This window comes from Salvelinus namaycush, unplaced genomic scaffold, assembly GCF_016432855.1.
Source record: "Salvelinus namaycush isolate Seneca unplaced genomic scaffold, SaNama_1.0 Scaffold684, whole genome shotgun sequence".
Classification (NCBI taxonomy): domain Eukaryota; kingdom Metazoa; phylum Chordata; class Actinopteri; order Salmoniformes; family Salmonidae; genus Salvelinus; species Salvelinus namaycush.
The window spans coordinates 3,746-23,545 of NW_024061402.1; the positions used below are offsets into that span (position 1 = coordinate 3,746).

Below are 19,800 nucleotides of genomic sequence, written 5' to 3' on the forward strand. Positions count from 1 at the left end.
CTGGGAATGTGATGAAAGAAATAAAAGCTCTCTACTATTATTCTTAAAATGAAGTTGTGATCCTAACTGACCTAAGACAGGGAATTCTTACTAGGATTAAATGTCAGGAATTGTGAAATTTTTTGTTTAAATGTATATTAATATTATATTATTATATGACAGTACTGACGTATTTCTCCAATGAGAACAGAGAGATAACAGTACTGACGTATTTCTCCAATGAGAACAGAGAGCAAACAGTACTGACATATTTCTCCAATGAGAACAGAGAGGTAACGGTACTGACGTATTTCTCCAATGAGAACAGAGAGATAACAGTACTGACATATTTCTCCAATGAGAACAGAGAGCAAACAGTACTGACATATTTCTCCAATGAGAACAGAGAGGTAACAGTACTGACGTATTTCTCCAATGAGAACAGAGAGATGACAGTACTGACATATTTCTCCAATGAGAACAGAGAGGTAACAGTACTGACATATTTCTCCAATAAGAACAGAGAGGTAACAGTACTGACATATTTCTCCAATGAGAACAGTGAGGTAACAGTACTGACATATTTCTCCAATGAGAACAGAGAGCTAACAGTACTGACATATTTCTCCAATAAGAACAGAGAGCTAACAGTACTGACATATTTCTCCAATGAGAACAGAGAGGTAACAGTACTGACGTATTTCTCCAGAGTGTTCTCTCTCTCCTGAGGCTCCTCGAGGGGCGGGGCACACATGTCGGAGATGGAGACGCCACTACACATGCTCAGAGTGATCAGGAAGACCACCCGACCTTTTCCCTCTTTGAGAACCCGCGTGAACAGCTGAGACTGGTTGGGTAGAACACTGGACAGGTCCACCTCACACCTGATACACACAGAGACAGAACACACAGAGACAGGACACACAGAGACAGAACACACAGAGACAGGACACACAGAGACAGGACACACAGAGACAGGACACACAGAGACAGGACACACAGAGACAGAACACACAGAGACAGGACACACAGAGACAGGACACACAGAGACAGGACACACAGAGACAGAACACACAGAGACAGGACACACAGAGACAGGACACACAGAGACAGAACACACAGAGACAGGACACACAGAGACAGGACACACAGAGACAGGACACACAGAGACAGAACACACAGAGACAGGACACACAGAGACAGGACACACAGAGACAGAACATACAGAGATCCAGAATGACCATGTTGTAATTACAGGGATCCAGAATGACCATGTTGTAACTACAGAGATCCAGAATGACCATGTTGTAACTAAAGGGATCCAGAATGACCATGTTGTAACTACAGAGATCCAGAATGACCATGTTGTAACTAAAGGGATCCAGAATGACCATGTTGTAACTAAAGGGATCCAGAATGACCATGTTGTAACTACAGAGATCCAGAATGACCATGTTGTAACTAAAGGGATCCAGAATGACCATGTTGTAACTAAAGGGATCCAGAATGACCATGTTGTAATTACAGGGATCCAGAATGACCATGTTGTAACTACAGAGATCCAGAATGACCATGTTGTAACTACAGAGATCCAGAATGACCATGTTGTAACTAAAGGGATCCAGAATGACCATGTTGTAACTAAAGGGATCCAGAATGACCATGTTGTAACTAAAGGGATCCAGAATGACCATGTTGTAACTACAGAGATCCAGAATGACCATGTTGTAACTAAAGGGATCCAGAATGACCATGTTGTAACTACAGAGATCCAGAATGACCATGTTGTAACTAAAGGGATCCAGAATGACCATGTTGTAACTAAAGGGATCCAGAATGACCATGTTGTAACTACAGGGATCCAGAATGACCATGTTGTAACTAAAGGGATCCAGAATGACCATGTTGTAACTAAAGGGATCCAGAATGACCATGTTGTAACTAAAGGGATCCAGAATGACCATGTTGTAACTAAAGGGATCCAGAATGACCATGTTGTAACTAAAGGGATCCAGAATGACCATGTTGTAACTACAGAGATCCAGAATGACCATGTTGTAACTAAAGGGATCCAGAATGACCATGTTGTAACTAAAGGGATCCAGAATGACCATGTTGTAACTAAAGGGATCCAGAATGACCATGTTGTAACTAAAGGGATCCAGAATGACCATGTTGTAACTACAGAGATCCAGAATGACCATGTTGTAACTAAAGGGATCCAGAATGACCATGTTGTAACTAAAGGGATCCAGAATGACCATGTTGTAACTACAGGGATCCAGAATGACCATGTTGTAACTAAAGGGATCCAGAATGACCATGTTGTAACTACAGGGATCCAGAATGACCATGTTGTAACTAAAGGGATCCAGAATGACCATGTTGTAACTACAGAGATCCAGAATGACCATGTTGTAACTAAAGGGATCCAGAATGACCATGTTGTAACTAAAGGGATCCAGAATGACCATGTTGTAACTAAAGGGATCCAGAATGACCATGTTGTAACTAAAGAGATCCAGAATGACCATGTTGTAACTACAGGGATCCAGAATGACCATGTTGTAACTACAGGGATCCAGAATGACCATGTTGTAACTAAAGAGATCCAGAATGACCATGTTGTAACTAAAGGGATCCAGAATGACCATGTTGTAACTACAGAGATCCAGAATGACCATGTTGTAACTACAGGGATCCAGAATGACCATGTTGTAACTACAGAGATCCAGAATGACCATGTTGTAACTACAGGGATCCAGAATGACCATGTTGTAACTACAGGGATCCAGAATGACCATGTTGTAACTAAAGGGATCCAGAATGACCATGTTGTAACTACAGGGATCCAGAATGACCATGTTGTAACTACAGAGATCCAGAATGACCATGTTGTAACTACAGGGATCCAGAATGACCATGTTGTAACTACAGGGATCCAGAATGACCATGTTGTAACTAAAGGGATCCAGAATGACCATGTTGTAACTACAGAGATCCAGAATGACCATGTTGTAACTACAGGGATCCAGAATGACCATGTTGTAACTACAGGGATCCAGAATGACCATGTTGTAACTACAGGGATCCAGAATGACCATGTTGTAACTACAGGGATCCAGAATGACCATGTTGTAACTACAGAGATCCAGAATGACCATGTTGTAACTACAGGGATCCAGAATGACCATGTTGTAACTACAGGGATCCAGAATGACCATGTTGTAACTACAGGGATCCAGAATGACCATGTTGTAACTACAGGGATCCAGAATGACCATGTTGTAACTACAGAGATCCAGAATGACCATGTTGTAACTACAGAGATCCAGAATGACCATGTTGTAACTAAAGGGATCCAGAATGACCATGTTGTAACTACAGGGATCCAGAATGACCATGTTGTAACTACAGAGATCCAGAATGACCATGTTGTAACTAAAGGGATCCAGAATGACCATGTTGTAACTACAGAGATCCAGAATGACCATGTTGTAACTAAAGGGATCCAGAATGACCATGTTGTAACTAAAGGGATCCAGAATGACCATGTTGTAACTAAAGGGATCCAGAATGACCATGTTGTAACTACAGAGATCCAGAATGACCATGTTGTAACTAAAGGGATCCAGAATGACCATGTTGTAACTAAAGGGATCCAGAATGACCATGTTGTAACTACAGAGATCCAGAATGACCATGTTGTAACTACAGAGATCCAGAATGACCATGTTGTAACTAAAGGGATCCAGAATGACCATGTTGTAACTACAGAGATCCAGAATGACCATGTTGTAACTAAAGGGATCCAGAATGACCATGTTGTAACTACAGAGATCCAGAATGACCATGTTGTAACTAAAGGGATCCAGAATGACCATGTTGTAACTACAGAGATCCAGAATGACCATGTTGTAACTACAGAGATCCAGAATGACCATGTTGTAACTACAGGGATCCAGAATGACCATGTTGTAACTACAGAGATCCAGAATGACCATGTTGTAACTACAGAGATCCAGAATGACCATGTTGTAACTAAAGGGATCCAGAATGACCATGTTGTAACTAAAGGGATCCAGAATGACCATGTTGTAACTACAGAGATCCAGAATGACCATGTTGTAACTACAGGGATCCAGAATGACCATGTTGTAACTACAGGGATCCAGAATGACCATGTTGTAACTACAGAGATCCAGAATGACCATGTTGTAACTACAGGGATCCAGAATGACCATGTTGTAACTACAGAGATCCAGAATGACCATGTTGTAACTACAGGGATCCAGAATGACCATGTTGTAACTAAAGGGATCCAGAATGACCATGTTGTAACTACAGAGATCCAGAATGACCATGTTGTAACTACAGGGATCCAGAATGACCATGTTGTAACTAAAGGGATCCAGAATGACCATGTTGTAACTACAGAGATCCAGAATGACCATGTTGTAACTAAAGGGATCCAGAATGACCATGTTGTAACTACAGGGATCCAGAATGACCATGTTGTAACTAAAGGGATCCAGAATGACCATGTTGTAACTACAGAGATCCAGAATAACCATGTTGTAACTAAAGGGATCCAGAATGACCATGTTGTAACTAAAGGGATCCAGAATGACCATGTTGTAACTAAAGGGATCCAGAATGACCATGTTGTAACTAAAGAGATCCAGAATGACCATGTTGTAACTACAGGGATCCAGAATGACCATGTTGTAACTACAGGGATCCAGAATGACCATGTTGTAACTAAAGAGATCCAGAATGACCATGTTGTAACTAAAGGGATCCAGAATGACCATGTTGTAACTACAGAGATCCAGAATGACCATGTTGTAACTACAGGGATCCAGAATGACCATGTTGTAACTAAAGGGATCCAGAATGACCATGTTGTAACTACAGGGATCCAGAATGACCATGTTGTAACTAAAGGGATCCAGAATGACCATGTTGTAACTACAGAGATCCAGAATGACCATGTTGTAACTAAAGGGATCCAGAATGACCATGTTGTAACTACAGGGATCCAGAATGACCATGTTGTAACTAAAGGGATCCAGAATGACCATGTTGTAACTAAAGGGATCCAGAATGACCATGTTGTAACTAAAGGGATCCAGAATGACCATGTTGTAACTACAGAGATCCAGAATGACCATGTTGTAACTAAAGGGATCCAGAATGACCATGTTGTAACTACAGGGATCCAGAATGACCATGTTGTAACTAAAGGGATCCAGAATGACCATGTTGTAACTACAGAGATCCAGAATGACCATGTTGTAATTACAGGGATCCAGAATGACCATGTTGTAATTACAGGGATCCAGAATGACCATGTTGTAACTAAAGGGATCCAGAATGACCATGTTGTAACTACAGAGATCCAGAATGACCATGTTGTAACTACAGAGATCCAGAATGACCATGTTGTAATTACAGGGATCCAGAATGACCATGTTGTAACTAAAGGGATCCAGAATGACCATGTTGTAACTACAGAGATCTAGAATGACCATGTTGTAACTACAGGGATCCAGAATGACCATGTTGTAACTACAGGGATCCAGAATGACCATGTTGTAACTAAAGAGATCCAGAATGACCATGTTGTAACTAAAGGGATCCAGAATGACCATGTTGTAACTACAGAGATCCAGAATGACCATGTTGTAACTACAGAGATCCAGAATGACCATGTTGTAACTACAGGGATCCAGAATGACCATGTTGTAATTACAGGGATCCAGAATGACCATGTTGTAATTACAGGGATCCAGAATGACCATGTTGTAACTACAGAGATCCAGAATGACCATGTTGTAATTACAGGGATCCAGAATGACCATGTTGTAACTAAAGGGATCCAGAATGACCATGTTGTAACTACAGAGATCTAGAATGACCATGTTGTAACTACAGGGATCCAGAATGACCATGTTGTAACTAAAGGGATCCATAATGACCATGTTGTAACTAAAGGGATCCAGAATGACCATGTTGTAACTACAGAGATCCAGAATGACCATGTTGTAACTACAGAGATCCAGAATGACCATGTTGTAACTAAAGAGATCCAGAATGACCATGTTGTAACTAAAGGGATCCAGAATGACCATGTTGTAACTACAGAGATCCAGAATGACCATGTTGTAACTAAAGGGATCCAGAATGACCACGTTGTAACTAAAGGGATCCAGAATGACCATGTTGTAACTACAGGGATCCAGAATGACCATGTTGTAACTACAGAGATCCAGAATGACCATGTTGTAACTAAAGGGATCCAGAATGACCATGTTGTAACTAAAGGGATCCAGAATGACCATGTTGTAACTACAGAGATCCAGAATGACCATGTTGTAACTAAAGGGATCCAGAATGACCATGTTGTAACTAAAGGGATCCAGAATGACCATGTTGTAACTACAGAGATCCAGAATGACCATGTTGTAACTAAAGGGATCCAGAATGACCATGTTGTAACTAAAGGGATCCAGAATGACCATGTTGTAACTAAAGGGATCCAGAATGACCATGTTGTAACTACAGGGATCCAGAATGACCATGTTGTAACTAAAGGGATCCAGAATGACCATGTTGTAACTACAGAGATCCAGAATGACCATGTTGTAACTACAGAGATCCAGAATGACCATGTTGTAACTAAAGGGATCCAGAATGACCATGTTGTAACTACAGGGATCCAGAATGACCATGTTGTAACTACAGGGATCCAGAATGACCATGTTGTAACTACAGGGATCCAGAATGACCATGTTGTAACTACAGGGATCCAGAATGACCATGTTGTAACTACAGAGATCCAGAATGACCATGTTGTAACTACAGGGATCCAGAATGACCATGTTGTAACTAAAGGGATCCAGAATGACCATGTTGTAACTACAGAGATCCAGAATGACCATGTTGTAACTACAGAGATCCAGAATGACCATGTTGTAACTAAAGGGATCCAGAATGACCATGTTGTAACTCACATGCCGTAACACTCCTCATATTTGCGTCCCTCTTTGTTCCAGACCTCTATCTCCAGGACCCCAGGACCCTCCGGGAACCGGTTGAAGTCAAACCTCTCCCTCCACTGTGGGTTGGCCTTCTTGGGCTGGTTCTGAAGACAGGAGGGGAGAGAGGACTTAGAGGTGGGGAGAGTGTGAGTGTGAGTGTGTGTGTGTGTGTGTGTGTGTGTGTGTGTGTGTGTGTGTGGGGCATTCTCCTACCCTGCTCTTGTATCTCTGCTCCCCCAGTCTGAATCGTACAAACAGCTCTCCAGGTCCGTCCTCTGGCAGGTCCTGTCCCTCCACCAGGGTCACCCCCACTACACCTGACCACAGCTGACACTTCCTCAGAGACTCTGATAGACGACCACTCTGGGCCAGCGGAGACTGGAGGGAGGAGGACGAGAGGACAGTTCTATTGATAACCTGTTCAAACAACATGCTCTGTCACCACTACTGTTATCATGCTACACGATCACTATACACTGTGTTATAACACAGATAAACACCAGGTCAATGGATTTCAAATGAGCCATGCTATATCACCGTTATAACACAGATAAACACCAGGTCAATGGATTTCAAATGAGCCATGCTATATCACCATTATAACACAGATAAACACGAGGTATATGGATTTCAAATGAGCCATGCTATATCACCGTTATAACACAGATAAACACCAGGTCAATGGATTTCAAATGAGCCATGCTATATCACCGTTATAACACAGATAAACACCAGGTCAATGGATTTCAAATGAGTCATGCTATATCACCGTTATAACACAGATAAACACGAGGTAAATGGATTTCAAATGAGCCATGCTATATCACCATTATAACACAGATAAACACCAGGTATATGGATTTCAAATGAGCCATGCTATATCACCATTATAACACAGATAAACACCAGGTATATGGATTTCAAATGAGCCATGCTATATCACCATTATAACACAGATAAACACCAGGTAAATGGATTTCAAATGAGCCATGCTATATCACCGTTATAACACAGATAAACACCAGGTCAATGGATTTCAAATGAGCCATGCTATATCACCATTATAACACAGATAAACACCAGGTCAATGGATTTCAAATGAGCCATGCTATATCACCATTATAACACAGATAAATGAGCCAAACACTGGAAAATAATATTTCTGAATACTATTTTTATTGACATTTATTACTAAACCACTATTTCCAGGCATATAATAATGGTTCTTTAATAAGAGTGTAATAAAAGCAGCAGGTGAATGACTTCCATCAATCAGACAGAAGAAGTAGAGTGTTCTGACAGCAACCAAAAGAGCACCCTATTCCCTACGCAGGGTACAGTACCCTTAGTGCCCTGGTCTAAAGTAGTGCACTATATAGGGAATAGGGTGCCATAGGGCTCTGGTCTAAAGTAGTGCACTATATAGGGAATAGGGTGCCATAGGGCTCTGGTCTAAAGTAGTGCACTATATAGGGAATAGGGTACCATTTGGGACGAGGACCCTGTCTCAGAGCAATCATCTTCCAGCTGTACCGGAGCTGAATAAAAACGGATGTTTAAATCTGTTTCATACTGTATGCATACAGCGGAGGACGACACACTGCAAATAACAGATGTTTCAATCTGTTTCATACTGTATGCATACAGCGGAGGACGACACACTGCTAATAACTGATGTTTAAATCTGTTTCATACTGTATGCATACAGCGGAGGACGACACACTGCTAATAACAGATGTTTCAATCTGTTTCATACTGTATGCATACAGCGGAGGACGACACACTGCTAATAACTGATGTTTCAATCTGTTTCATACTGTATGCATACAGCGGAGGACGACACACTGCTAATAACAGATGTTTCAATCTGTTTCATACTGTATGCATACAGCGGAGGACGACACACTGCTAATAACAGATGTTTCAATCTGTTTCATACTGTATGCATACAGCGGAGGACGACACACTGCTAATAACAGATGTTTCAATCTGTTTCATACTGTATGCATACAGCGGAGGACGACACACTGCTAATAACTGATGTTTCAATCTGTTTCATACTGTATGCATACAGCGGAGGACGACACACTGCTAATAACTGATGTTTAAATCTGTTTCATACTGTATGCATACAGCGGAGGACGACACACTGCTAATAACTGATGTTTCAATCTGTTTCATACTGTATGCATACAGCGGAGGACGACACACTGCTAATAACTGATGTTTCAATCTGTTTCATACTGTATGCATACAGCGGAGGACGACACACTGCTAATAACTGATGTTTCAATCTGTTTCATACTGTATGCATACAGCGGAGGACGACACACTGCTAATAACTGATGTTTCAATCTGTTTCATACTGTATGCATACAGCGGAGGACGATACACTGCTAATAAATAGAACCAACCTGCTTTAACATCCTCAAATCAACCAATACATCATTTAAGTTATTAGTAGGGTTGGGGAAGTAACTCACTGTAAAACACTGAACGGGTTCTTGGTGGTACACTGCCCTCTAGTGTAGAAATAAAATACCAATGTCCAGTTTCATGGGACTGATTCACTTCAAACAAATGAATTGTTCCAATGAAAAACTGTCCGTTTTGGATCCTGATTAAATAGTGGTGTCAGTACACTAGAGTGGATCCTGATTAAATAGTGGTGCCAGTTCACTAGAGTGGATCCTGATTAAATAGTGGTGTCAGTACACTAGAGTGGATCCTGAGTGATTAAATAGTGGTGTCAGTTCACTAGAGTGGATCCTTAGTGATTAAATAGTGGTGTCAGTACACTAGAGTGGATCCTGATTAAATAGTGGTGTCAGTACACTAGAGTGGATCCTTAGTGATTAAATAGTGGTGTCAGTACACTAGAGTGGATCCTGATTAAATAGTGGTGTCAGTACACTAGAGTGGATCCTAAGTGATTAAATAGTGGTGTCAGTACACTAGAGTGGATCCTGATTAAATAGTGGTGTCAGAACACCTATTTAATCACTAAGGATCCACTCTAGTGTACTGACACGACTTAGGATCCACTCTGGGGTGTCAGCTCCCTAGAGTGGATCCTGAGTGATTAAATAGTGGTGTCAGTTCACTAGAGTGGATCCTTAGTGATTAAATAGTGGTGTCAGTTCACTAGAGTGGATCCTTAGTGATTAAATAGTGGTGTCAGTTCACTAGAGTGGATCCTTAGTGATTAAAAAGTGGTGTCAGAACACTAGAGTGGATCCTAAGTGATTAAATAGTGGTGTCAGTACACTAGAGTGGATCCTTAGTGAGTAAATACTGGTGTCAGTTCCCTAGAGTGGATCCTTAGTGGTGTCAGTTCCCTAGAGTGGATCCTTAGTGATTAAACAGTGGTGTCAGTACACTAGAGTGGATCCTGATTAAATAGTGGTGTCAGTACACTAGAGTGGATCCTTAGTGATTAAATAGTGGTGTCAGTACACTAGAGTAGATCCTAAGTGATTAAAAAGTGGTGTCAGAACACTAGAGTGGATCCTAAGTGATTAAATAGTGGTGTCAGTACACTAGAGTGGATCCTGATTAAATAGTGGTGTCAGTTCACTAGAGTGGATCCTGATTAAATAGTGGTGTCAGTACACTAGAGTAGATCCTAAGTGATTAAATAGTGGTGTCAGTACACTAGAGTGGATCCTGATTAAATAGTGGTGTCAGAACACTAGAGTGGATCCTAAGTGATTAAATAGTGGTGTCAGTACACTAGAGTGGATCCTGATTAAATAGTGGTGTCAGTTCACTAGAGTGGATCCTGATTAAATAGTGGTGTCAGTTCACTAGAGTAGATCCTAAGTGATTAAATAGTGGTGTCAGTTCACTAGAGTGGATCCTTAGTGATTAAATAGTGGTGTCAGTACACTAGAGTGGATCCTTAGTGATTAAACAGTGGTGTCAGTACACTAGAGTTGATCCTTAGTGATTAAATAGTGGTGTCAGTACACTAGAGTGGATCCTGATTAAATAGTGATGTCAGTACACTAGAGTGGATCCTTGGTGATTAAATAGTGGTGTCAGTACACTAGAGTGGATCCTTAGTGATTAAATAGTGGTGTCAGTACACTAGAGTGGATCCTGATTAAATAGTGGTGTCAGAACACTAGAGTGGATCCTAAGTGATTAAATAGTGGTGTCAGTACACTAGAGTGGATCCTGATTAAATAGTGGTGTCAGTACACTAGAGTGGATCTTGATTAAATAGTGGTGTCAGTACACTAGATTGGATCCTAAGTGGTGTCAGAACACTAGAGTGGATCCTTAGTGATTAAATAGTGGTGTCAGTTCACTAGAGTGGATCCTTAGTGATTAAACAGTGGTGTCAGTACACTAGAGTAGATCCTGATTAAATAGTGGTGTCAGTTCACTAGAGTGGATCCTTAGTGATTAAATAGTGGTGTCAGTTCACTAGAGTGGATCCTTAGTGATTAAATAGCGGTGTCAGTACACTAGAGTGGATCCTGATTAAATAGTGGTGTCAGTACACTAGAGTGGATCCTAAGTGGTGCCAGTACACTAGAGTGAATCCTTAGTGATTAAATAGTGGTGTCAGTACACTAGAGTGGATCCTCAGTGATTAAATAGTGGTGTCAGTTCACTAGAGTGGATCCTCAGTGATTAAATAGTGGTGTCAGTACACTAGAGTGGATCCTGATTAAATACTGGTGTCAGTTCACTAGAGTGGATCCTAAGTTGTTTCATAACACTAGAGTGGATCCTAAGTGATTAAATAGTGGTGTCAGTATCACTAGAGTGGATCCTTAGTGAGTAAATACTGGTGTCAGTTCCCTAGAGTGGATCCTTAGTGGTGTCAGTTCCCTAGAGTGGATCCTTAGTGATTAAACAGTGGTGTCAGTACACTAGAGTGGATCCTGATTAAATAGTGGTGTCAGTACACTAGAGTGGATCCTAAGTGATTAAATAGTGGTGTCAGTTCACTAGAGTGGATCCTTAGTGGTGTCAGTTCACTAGAGTGGATCCTTAGTGATTAAATAGTGGTGTCAGTACACTAGAGTGGATCCTTAGTGATTAAATAGTGGTGTCAGTACACTAGAGTATATCCTAAGTGATTAAAAAGTGGTGTCAGATCACTAGAGTGGATCCTTAGTGATTAAATAGTGGTGTCAGTACACTAGAGTGGATCCTTAGTGATTAAACAGTGGTGTCAGTACACTAGAGTTGATCCTTAGTGATTAAATAGTGGTGTCAGTACACTAGAGTGGATCCTGATTAAATAGTGGTGTCAGTACACTAGAGTGGATCCTTGGTGATTAAATAGTGGTGTCAGTACACTAGAGTGGATCCTTAGTGATTAAATAGTGGTGTCAGTACACTAGAGTGGATCCTGATTAAATAGTGGTGTCAGTACACTAGAGTGGATCCTTGGTGATTACATAGTGGTGTCAGTACACTAGAGTGGATCCTTAGTGATTAAATAGTGGTGTCAGTACACTAGAGTGGATCCTGATTAAATAGTGGTGTCAGAACACTAGAGTGGATCCTAAGTGATTAAATAGTGGTGTCAGTACACTAGAGTGGATCCTGATTAAATAGTGGTGTCACAACACTAGAGTGGATCCTGATTAAATAGTGGTGTCAGTACACTAGATTGGATCCTAAGTGGTGTCAGAACACTAGAGTGGATCCTTAGTGATTAAATAGTGGTGTCAGTTCACTAGAGTGGATCCTTAGTGAGTAAATAGTGGTGTCAGTACACTAGAGTGGACCCTGATTAAATAGTGGTGTCAGTTCCCTAGAGTGGATCCTTAGTGATTAAATAGTGGTGTCAGTACACTAGAGTGGATCCTTAGTGATTAAATAGTGGTGTCAGTACACTAGAGTGGATCCTTAGTGATTAAATAGTGGTTTCAGTACACTAGAGTGGATCCTTAGTGAGTAAATAGTGGTGTCAGTACACTAGAGTGGATCCTGATTAAATACTGGTGTCAGTTCCCTAGAGTGGATCCTAAGTGGTGTCAGTACACTAGAGTGGATCCTTAGTGATTAAATAGTGGTGTCAGTACACTAGAGTGGATCCTCAGTGATTAAATAGTGGTGTCAGTTCACTAGAGTGGATCCTTAGTGATTAAATAGTGGTGTCAGTACACTAGAGTGGATCCTTAGTGATTAAATAGTGGTGTCAGTACACTAGAGTGGATCCTTAGTGATTAAATAGTGGTGTCAGTTCACTAGAGTGGATCCTTAATGAGTAAATAGTGGTGTCAGTACACTAGAGTGGATCCTGATTAAATAGTGGTGTCAGTACACTAGAGTAGATCCTGATTAAATACTGGTGTCAGTTCCCTAGAGTGGATCCTTAGTGGTGTCAGTTCCCTAGAGTGGATCCTTAGTGATTAAATAGTGGTGTCAGTACACTAGAGTGGATCCTGATTAAATAGTGGTGTCAGTACACTAGAGTGGATCCTAAGTGGTGTCAGTACACTAGAGTGGATCCTTAGTGATTAAAAATTGGTGTCAGTACACTAGAGTGGATCCTCAGTGATTAAATAGTGGTGTCAGTTCACTAGAGTGGATCCTTAGTGAGTAAATACTGGTGTCAGTTCACTAGAGTGGATCCTAAGTGGTGTCAGTACACTAGAGTGGATCCTTAGTGATTAAATAGTGGTGTCAGTACACTAGAGTGGATCCTTAGTGATTAAATAGTGGTGTCAGTACACTAGAGTGGATCCTCAGTGATTAAATAGTGGTATCAGTTTACTAGAGTGGATCCTTAGTGATTAAATAGTGGTGTCAGTTCACTAGAGTGGATCCTTAGTGATTAAATAGTGGTGTCAGTTCACTAGAGTCGATCCTTAGTGATTAAATAGTGGTGTCAGTAGACTAGAGTGGATCCTGATTAAAACTGGTGTCAGTTCACTAGAGTGGATCCTTAGTGATTAAATAGTGGTGTCAGTTCACTAGAGTGGATCCTTAGTGATTAAATAGTGGTGTCAGTACACTAGAGTAGATCCTAAGTGATTAAATAGTGGTGTCAGTTCACTAGAGTGGATCCTAAGTGATTAAATAGTGGTGTCAGTTCACTAGAGTGGATCCTTAGTGATTAAATAGTGGTGTCAGTACACTAGAGTGGATCCTGATTAAATACTGGTGTCAGTTCACTAGAGTGGATCCTGATTAAATAGTGGTGTCAGTACACTAACGTGGATCCTAAGTGATTAAATAGTGGTGTCAGTACACTAGAGTGGATCCTTAGTGATTAAATAGTGGTGTCAGTACACTAGAGTGGATCCTCAGTGGTGTCAGTACACTAGAGTGGATCCTTAGTGATTAAATAGTGGTGTCAGTACACTAGAGTGGATCCTGATTAAATAGTGGTGTCAGTACACTAGAGTGGATCCTCAGTGGTGTCAGTACACTAGAGTGGATCCTGATTAAATAGTGGTGTCAGTTCACTAGAGTGGATCCTTAGTGATTAAATAGTGGTGTCAGTACACTAGAGTGGATCCTTAGTGATTAAATAGTGGTGTCAGTACACTAGAGTGGATCCTTAGTGATTAAATAGTGGTGTCAGTACACTAGAGTGGATCCTTAGTGATTAAATAGTGGTGTCAGTACACTAGAGTGGATCCTAAGTGATTAAATAGTGGTGTCAGTTCACTAGAGTGGATCCTTAGTGATTAAATAGTGGTGTCAGTACACTAGAGTGGATCCTTAGTGATTAAATAGTGGTGTCAGTACACTAGAGTGGATCCTTAGTGATTAAATAGTGGTGTCAGTACACTAGAGTGGATCCTTAGTGATTAAATAGTGGTGTCAGTACACTAGAGTGGATCCTAAGTGATTAAATAGTGGTGTCAGTACACTAGAGTGGATCCTAAGTGATTAAATAGTGGTGTCAGTACACTAGAGTGGATCCTAAGTGATTAAATAGTGGTGTCAGTACACTAGAGTGGATCCTAAGTGATTAAATAGTGGTGTCAGTACACTAGAGTGGATCCTAAGTGATTAAATAGTGGTGTCAGTACACTAGAGTGGATCCTTAGTGATTAAATAGTGGTGTCAGTACACTAGAGTGGATCCTTAGTGATTAAATAGTGGTGTCAGTTCACTAGAGTGGATCCTAAGTGATTAAATAGTGGTGTCAGTACACTAGAGTGGATCCTAAGTGATTAAATAGTGGTGTCAGTACACTAGAGTGGATCCTTAGTGATTAAATAGTGGTGTCAGTTCACTAGAGTGGATCCTTAGTGATTAAATAGTGGTGTCAGTTCACTAGAGTGGATCCTTAGTGATTAAATAGTGGTGTCAGTACACTAGAGTGGATCCTTAGTGATTAAATAGTGGTGTCAGTTCACTAGAGTGGATCCTTAGTGATTAAATAGTGGTGTCAGTACACTAGAGTGGATCCTAAGTGATTAAATAGTGGTGTCAGTTCACTAGAGTGGATCCTTAGTGATTAAATAGTGGTGTCAGTACCCTAGAGTGGATCCTAAGTGATTAAATAGTGGTGTCAGTTCACTAGAGTGGATCCTTAGTGATTAAATAGTGGTGTCAGTACCCTAGAGTGGATCCTAAGTGATTAAATAGTGGTGTCAGTACACTAGAGTGGATCCTTAGTGATTAAATAGTGGTGTCAGTACACTAGAGTGGATCCTGATTAAATAGTGGTGTCAGTTCACTAGAGTGGATCCTTAGTGATTAAATAGTGGTGTCAGTACCCTAGAGTGGATCCTTAGTGATTAAATAGTGGTGTCAGTACCCTAGAGTGGATCCTTAGTGATTAAATAGTGGTGTCAGTTCACTAGAGTGGATCCTTAGTGATTAAATAGTGGTGTCAGTACCCTAGAGTGGATCCTTAGTGATTAAATAGTGGTGTCAGTACCCTAGAGTGGATCCTTAGTGATTAAATAGTGGTGTCAGTACCCTAGAGTGGATCCTTAGTGATTAAATAGTGGTGTCAGTTCACTAGAGTGGATCCTTAGTGATTAAATAGTGGTGTCAGTACCCTAGAGTGGATCCTAAGTGATTAAATAGTGGTGTCAGTTCACTAGAGTGGATCCTTAGTGATTAAATAGTGGTGTCAGTTCACTAGAGTGGATCCTTAGTGATTAAATAGTGGTGTCAGTACACTAGAGTGGATCCTAAGTGATTAAATAGTGGTGTCAGTTCACTAGAGTGGATCCTGATTAAATAGTGGTGTCAGTACACTAGAGTGGATCCTTAGTGATTAAATAGTGGTGTCAGTTCACTAGAGTGGATCCTTAGTGATTAAATAGTGGTGTCAGTTCACTAGAGTGGATCCTTAGTGATTAAATAGTGGTGTCAGTTCACTAGAGTGGATCCTTAGTGATTAAATAGTGGTGTCAGTTCACTAGAGTGGATCCTTAGTGATTAAATAGTGGTGTCAGTTCACTAGAGTGGATCCTTAGTGATTAAATAGTGGTGTCAGTACACTAGAGTGGATCCTTAGTGATTAAATAGTGGTGTCAGTACACTAGAGTGGATCCTTAGTGATTAAATAGTGGTGTCAGTTCACTAGAGTGGATCCTGATTAAATAGTGGTGTCAGTTCACTAGAGTGGATCCTGATTAAATAGTGGTGTCAGTTCACTAGAGTGGATCCTTAGTGATTAAATAGTGGTGTCAGTTCACTAGAGTGGATCCTAAGTGATTAAATAGTGGTGTCAGTTCACTAGAGTGGATCCTTAGTGATTAAATAGTGGTGTCAGTACACTAGAGTGGATCCTTAGTGATTAAATAGTGGTGTCAGTACACTAGAGTGGATATCGTTGGATGACTTACCCTGATACTCCTCTTCCTCTTAGGCCACCTCTGCAACAAGTACATGCAGGTTACAAGCACAACAGAACAACACACTGTCACAGTTAGTAGAGGAACAAAAACATGCAAATATATCTGCAGAATATGTCAGAACATGAGGTAGACATCATAGTTGGGGTCAATTCCATCCAACTCAGTCAAATCAGGAAGTAAAAAACTCATTCTCATTTTCTTCAAAGCTTATCCATGAGAAACAAATGGAATTGGAAATTCAGTTTACTTCCTGAATTGACTGAACTGAAAAGGAATTGACCCCAAGCCTGTTAGATATGGTATATTGTATTGTCTAGTTCCTTACAGAGTTCCTCTCGTTGTCTCTATCCCTGAGAGAGAGAGACATGTCCAGCATGATGACTCCCATGTCCTCCTCCAGACTGTTGGGGTCGTCCAGACGCACGGACAGCTCACACACCCTGGGGATACAACAGGGTTAGCTTAGCATAAAACATGGTTCAGTTAGCCTGGGTTAGCTTAGCATAGTCACTATTCAGTTAGCCTGGGTTAGTTCAGCTAGGGCTGTGACGGACGGATGAACGATAATGGGGGTTTGTACATTTTATCACATGGATATGCTTCTTAATAAAAACCTTCTTGAAACAAGCCATTACGCTTTGTTATGCCAGGTTGGAGAGAATCTGTCTCATTATGAAGAAATGCCAGGTTGGAGAGAATCTGTCTCATTATGAAGAAATGCCAGGTTGGAGAGAATCTGTCTCATTATGAAGAAATGCCAGGTTGGAGAGAATCTGTCTCATTATGAAGAAATGCCAGGTTGGAGAGAATCTGTCTCATTATGAAGAAATGCCAGGTTGGAGAGAATCTGTCTCATTATGAAGAAATGCCAGGTTGGAGAGAATCTGTCTCATTATGAAGAAATGCCAGGTTGGAGAGAATCTGCCTCATGAAGAAATGCCGGTTGGAGAGAATCTGCCTCATTATGAAGAAATGCCAGGTTGGAGAGAATCTGCCTCATTATGAAGAAATGCCAGGTTGGAGAGAATCTGTCTCATTATGAAGAAATGCCAGGTTGGAGAGAATCTGTCTCATTATGAAGAAATGCCAGGTTGGAGAGAATCTGCCTCATTATGAAGAAATGCCAGGTTGGAGAGAATCTGTCTCATTATGAAGAAATGCCAGGTTGGAGAGAATCTGTCTCATTATGAAGAAATGCCAGGTTGGAGAGAATCTGTCTCATTATGAAGAAATGCCAGGTTGGAGAGAATCTGTCTCATTATGAAGAAATGCCAGGTTGGAGAGAATCTGTCTCATTGTGAAGAAATGCCAGGTTGGAGAGAATCTGTCTCATTATGAAGAAATGCCAGGTTGGAGAGAATCTGTCTTATTATGAAGAAATGCCAGGTTGGAGAGAATCTGTCTCATTGTGAAGAAATGCCAGGTTGATGAGAATCTGTCTCATTATGAAGAAATGCCAGGTTGGAGAGAATCTGTCTCATTATGAAGAAATGCCAGGTTGGAGAGAATCTGTCTCATTGTGAAGAAATGCCAGGTTGATGAGAATCTGTCTCATTATGAAGAAATGCCAGGTTGGAGAGAATCTGTCTCATTATGAAGAAATGCCAGGTTGGAGAGAATCTGTCTCATTATGAAGAAATGCCAGGTTGGAGAGAATCTGTCTTATTATGAAGAAATGCCAGGTTGGAGAGAATCTGTCTCATTGTGAAGAAATGCCAGGTTGGAGAGAATCTGTGTTATTTTCGTATTGACAACATTAACGGCATCAGAATACTTGTATGTACTGACGTGTGTAACTGATAGATGCACAAACACCACGTGTTAATGTTTTTACATGTATAAGATTACTTTACTGATCATTTTCCACTAGAAACTGAGATTAGCTCCGGTTGTTGGCTCTCCAACCTCTCTGACCTCTCTGACCTCTCTAACCTCTCTAACCTCCCTGACCTCCCTAACCTCCCTAACCTCCCTGACCTCCCTGACCTCCCTAACCTCTCTAACCTCTCTAACCTCTCTAACCTCTCTGACCTCCCTAACCTCTCTAACCTCCCTAACCTCTCTAACCTCTCTAACCTCCCTAACCTCCCTAACCTCTCTAACCTCTCTAACCTCTCTAACCTCTCTGACCTCTCTGACCTCTCTGACCTCCCTGACCTCCCTAACCTCTCTGACCTCTCTGACCTCTCTAACCTCCCTAACCTCTCTAACCTCTCTAACCTCTCTAACCTCCCTAACCTCCCTAACCTCTCTAACCTCTCTAACCTCTCTAACCTCTCTAACCTCTCTAACCTCTCTAACCTCCCTAACCTCTCTAACCTCTCTAACCTCTCTAACCTCTCTAACCTCCCTGACCTCCCTAACCTCTCTAACCTCTCTAACCTCTCTAACCTCCCTAACCTCCCTAACCTCCCTAACCTCTCTAACCTCTCTAACCTCTCTAACCTCCCTAACCTCCCTAACCTCTCTAACCTCTCTAACCTCTCTAACCTCTCTGACCTCTCTAACCTCTCTAACCTCTCTAACCTCTCTAACCTCCCTAACCTCCATAACCTCTCTGACCTCTCTAACCTCTAGGTTACCTGCTGCCAGAGTTACAACAAACAATCATCATCTCCACTTTTTAAAATGTGTCACTCACTTTTCCATCTCCAGATCACTGAGGAGAACGTAGCTGGATCCCATGAAGTCATCCATGGTCAGATCCCGGTCATACACCTGCAAGGTGGACCAGATGAAGACACTTAATAAAGAGTGAAACAGAACAAAGAGCAGAAACACTAACCAGAATGGCCCCTACTGGGCCAGAGTGGGGTATGTCCCAATCCCTACCTTAATATACAGTCTCTGGTCCAGGTCTCTGACAGGGAAAGCAAAGGACTCGTTCCATGTTGGGTTGAGGTTCTTATAAACCACTCGGCTCTTGTATAGTGTCTTCCCATCCAGTTTAAACTTCACGTAAGGATCACTCGTACCTGAGA

General features: G+C 41.3%; 1 protein-coding gene across 1 annotated transcript in view; it reads right to left on the bottom strand.

Annotated features, from left to right (window-relative positions):
* Window positions 1-676: 676 nt before the first annotated feature.
* The window catches only part of LOC120042430 (multiple C2 and transmembrane domain-containing protein 2-like), a gene marked incomplete at its 3' end in the record, with an annotated part of 61,288 nt that continues 42,164 nt past the window's right edge, over window positions 677-19,800 (bottom strand). Inside the window, exons 4-10 of the mRNA XM_038987268.1 lie at window positions 19,652-19,794; window positions 19,461-19,537; window positions 17,145-17,259; window positions 16,808-16,837; window positions 7,236-7,400; window positions 6,996-7,126; window positions 677-863 (exon numbers count right to left, since the gene is read on the bottom strand). Of these exons, the coding sequence (XP_038843196.1) occupies window positions 677-863; window positions 6,996-7,126; window positions 7,236-7,400; window positions 16,808-16,837; window positions 17,145-17,259; window positions 19,461-19,537; window positions 19,652-19,794 (848 nt within the window). The remainder of the gene's footprint in view (window positions 864-6,995; window positions 7,127-7,235; window positions 7,401-16,807; window positions 16,838-17,144; window positions 17,260-19,460; window positions 19,538-19,651; window positions 19,795-19,800) is intronic.